The 2,833-nt window shown below is 48.4% G+C and overlaps 1 protein-coding gene across 1 annotated transcript; it reads left to right on the top strand.

Moving 5' to 3' along the window:
• Positions 1-849: 849 nt before the first annotated feature.
• Positions 850-2,610, top strand: LOC122371231 (tetraspanin-9-like). Its single transcript, XM_043347384.1, has one exon. It carries the CDS (start codon positions 1,065-1,067, stop codon positions 2,007-2,009), a length of 945 nt encoding a protein of 314 aa, XP_043203319.1. The 5' UTR covers positions 850-1,064; the 3' UTR covers positions 2,010-2,610.
• Positions 2,611-2,833: the final 223 nt, after the last annotated feature.

Here is a 2,833-nt window from a genome sequence, read left to right as displayed (position 1 = left end):
TGTCCAATGCCCAACAGATTGGTTCACATATTCATTTTAAGTTTTTTTTTTTTTACTTAGCTTTAGGTAGGTATAGGTACTAACCTAAAGGCTAATGCATTGTGCGTTAAATATACACTTAACCGTAAGTTTGAATTAAAGTTAGCTGTTGCATATGCATAGTTAGGTACTTTTTACGGTGCATTATAATTTAATCTTATTTATTTGAAGATCCGTTTTAATATATGCTTACCTATTGCTCAATTAAGAACATTTTCCCCTAATGCCCCTAGCATTTAGCTATGGGCACCATATCGGTGAAAGCCACTTCCATATGTTTAATTACGTAACACCTAAACAAAAAGATGTGCAGTGCCTCCAACTTTAGTACATCCTTTCCACATGGAAACATAAATGTCAATGGCCGGATATTCATATATCATCGCCTTAAATGTCATGATGTGAAGTGAACGTTACGCTTTACCGCTAACAAATAAAATTGAAGGTTTCCGAGAAAGGACGCTATCAGATTGATGTTCGACTTGCTGTGCAATGATGACTTGACTTGAATCCGTTCCTCCTATACCATAAATGCACCCGATAGATACATTTATAAAAGGTGGATGAATAAATGATAACTTATAAAAAATAAATGAATGAATTAATGGATGAAAATGAGGAAAAATTAATGTAGATGTAGGCAAAAAAAAACATTTAATGCAGCATGATATACATACAATGTTCATTCAATATGAAGTTAAGTTGGGTAGATGGGCGAATGAACCATTCTCCCAAGTGTCGAGATCCAGATGCATTTTTCCACGAGCAATAACAACGTTTTAAATAACGACATCGCCCCGCCCCGACATATGGCGATGTGGCGTTGCGGAATTTAGCTTGATACCTGCTACCGTAAAATGGAGAAAGGCATTGTAATTATAAGAATTTGATTAAAATAAAGGCAAAATGAATTTGATATTATTACGACTCAATATAAGCGTAATTATTCGATGCATGAACGTTAATTTAAATGCTAACGCAGCTGCCTGCCGCATGCGGTAAACAGGTGCATCACAGAGTAAGCGATGTCGACAGCCTGCCTGCGGTGTTTGAAGTTGAGTGTGTTTGCTCTAAACCTCATAATATGGTTTGTGGGCGTCATCGGGGTATGCCTGGCTGGGTTTTACCTCTACCTCATCACAAAAGTCGACACCGATGACAGGCCGGACCTGTGGCTGGCCGGCGCCAGCTTCGCCGACGCAGAGAAGATGCTGCTTCAGGCGCGCGTGGTCATGTGCGTCGTTGCCCTTGTCACCGGCTCCCTGGTGATTGTCATCGGCCTGATGGGATGCTGTGGAGCCGCAGCAGACCACCGGTGCCTGCTGGTGACTTATGCCGGCCTCTTGGGAGTCGCCCTGGCCGTACAAATTGTCGTCATCGGGATCATAGTCTGGCAGAAGGACCAAGCACCGGCAGTCGTCGAGGAGCTCGTCTTGACCAAGATAAAATACTCTGAGGACTACCAAGGAGATGACTGGAAGGCCATTCACGCCATTCAGCAAAAACTCAAGTGCTGCGGCGTCAATTCCTACCTGGACTACGTCAAAGTGAACCACTCGATACCAATATCCTGCTGCAACTCACCGCTCATCACCCAGGAAGACTACGTGGAGTGCAACAGGTCGACCGTGCACCCTCACGTCATCACCAACATCACCATGATCTTCTCCCGCGGCTGCAGCGACGCCATCCGCGGCGTCATCTCAGGCTACGCCATCTTCGGCTACACGGTGATCACCGTCCTGATCGGCCTCCAGGTGGTCGGCTTCATCTTCAGCTGCGTCATCATCCGCAGTCTGGCGTCGGCCGCCGCGACCGACGCCTCCAAGACGGCCCAGGAGCGCGCCCGCTCGGCCAGCTACGCGCCCACGGCCACCGACTCGATCCAGCAGTACCAGGTGGTGCCCCCGGCCTACGAGAACCCCAGCCGACACTCGAGCATGGGCGGCGGCAGCGGCCTGGCGCGCTGAGCGCGGCGTGGTACAGTGACGGGTACGGTGGCACGGTGGGGGTGATAGAAGAACAAGATGGAGGCAGTGAACAGCAGACTGCAGAGGGCCTTGAAGAGATAGGGACTGACACAGTGGTAGAGGCTGACGAACGGGATCGTCACCCCTTACGGTGGAGACGAGTAACGCGGACCTATCACAACGTTTAAAGGGAGTGACAGACACCTTCATAGCGGTGCCCGGGTGGTGAATGACAGGTGACCCTCACAGCGGTATGAGTGACAGGGGATCGATAAAGCGTTACAGCTAGTGACGCACTGATGCACCAGCAGAGAGACGTCCCCATAATTAGCGGCGACTGGTGGAGTGGTAGCGCCATGACAGTGACGACTAGCACGAAGGATGTTGGAATGTTGTAGCGGAGGAGCGTGGGCTGTTGACGCTGTGTCAGCAGGGGACGGGGAACCGGTGAAGAAGCGGTACGAGATATTCTTCGCAATATGCGCCGCACATAAATTGCACGGCGGGTTAGAGAGCGTGGCATTATTATCATGTGACATTGGCTCACATCATTTCACTTGGACGTCCAAAGTATTGTTAAATACTAATGATACATCAATCACCTAAGCCTTTGTTTATATTCAAGGTCTAATAACAAACCGCCGTGGCTCATCTACTGTTAAGGTATATGTAGTGCACGCGTCTTCCAAACCGATGCCTGACGGATGCCCCGTTACAGATACATTTCAGCGATATCATATCATAAACGTTCCACAATCCCCGTATGCGCAATCCACAGCACGGCACAGTTCATTACACACCTCGCATATCACATTGCTTACCTA

This window comes from Amphibalanus amphitrite, unplaced genomic scaffold (genome assembly GCF_019059575.1).
Source record: "Amphibalanus amphitrite isolate SeventyFive unplaced genomic scaffold, NRLGWU_Aamphi_draft 001219F_arrow, whole genome shotgun sequence".
Classification (NCBI taxonomy): domain Eukaryota; kingdom Metazoa; phylum Arthropoda; class Thecostraca; order Balanomorpha; family Balanidae; genus Amphibalanus; species Amphibalanus amphitrite.
Note: the sequence above shows the minus strand (reverse complement) of the source record. Positions and strands in the feature narration are given on the sequence as shown.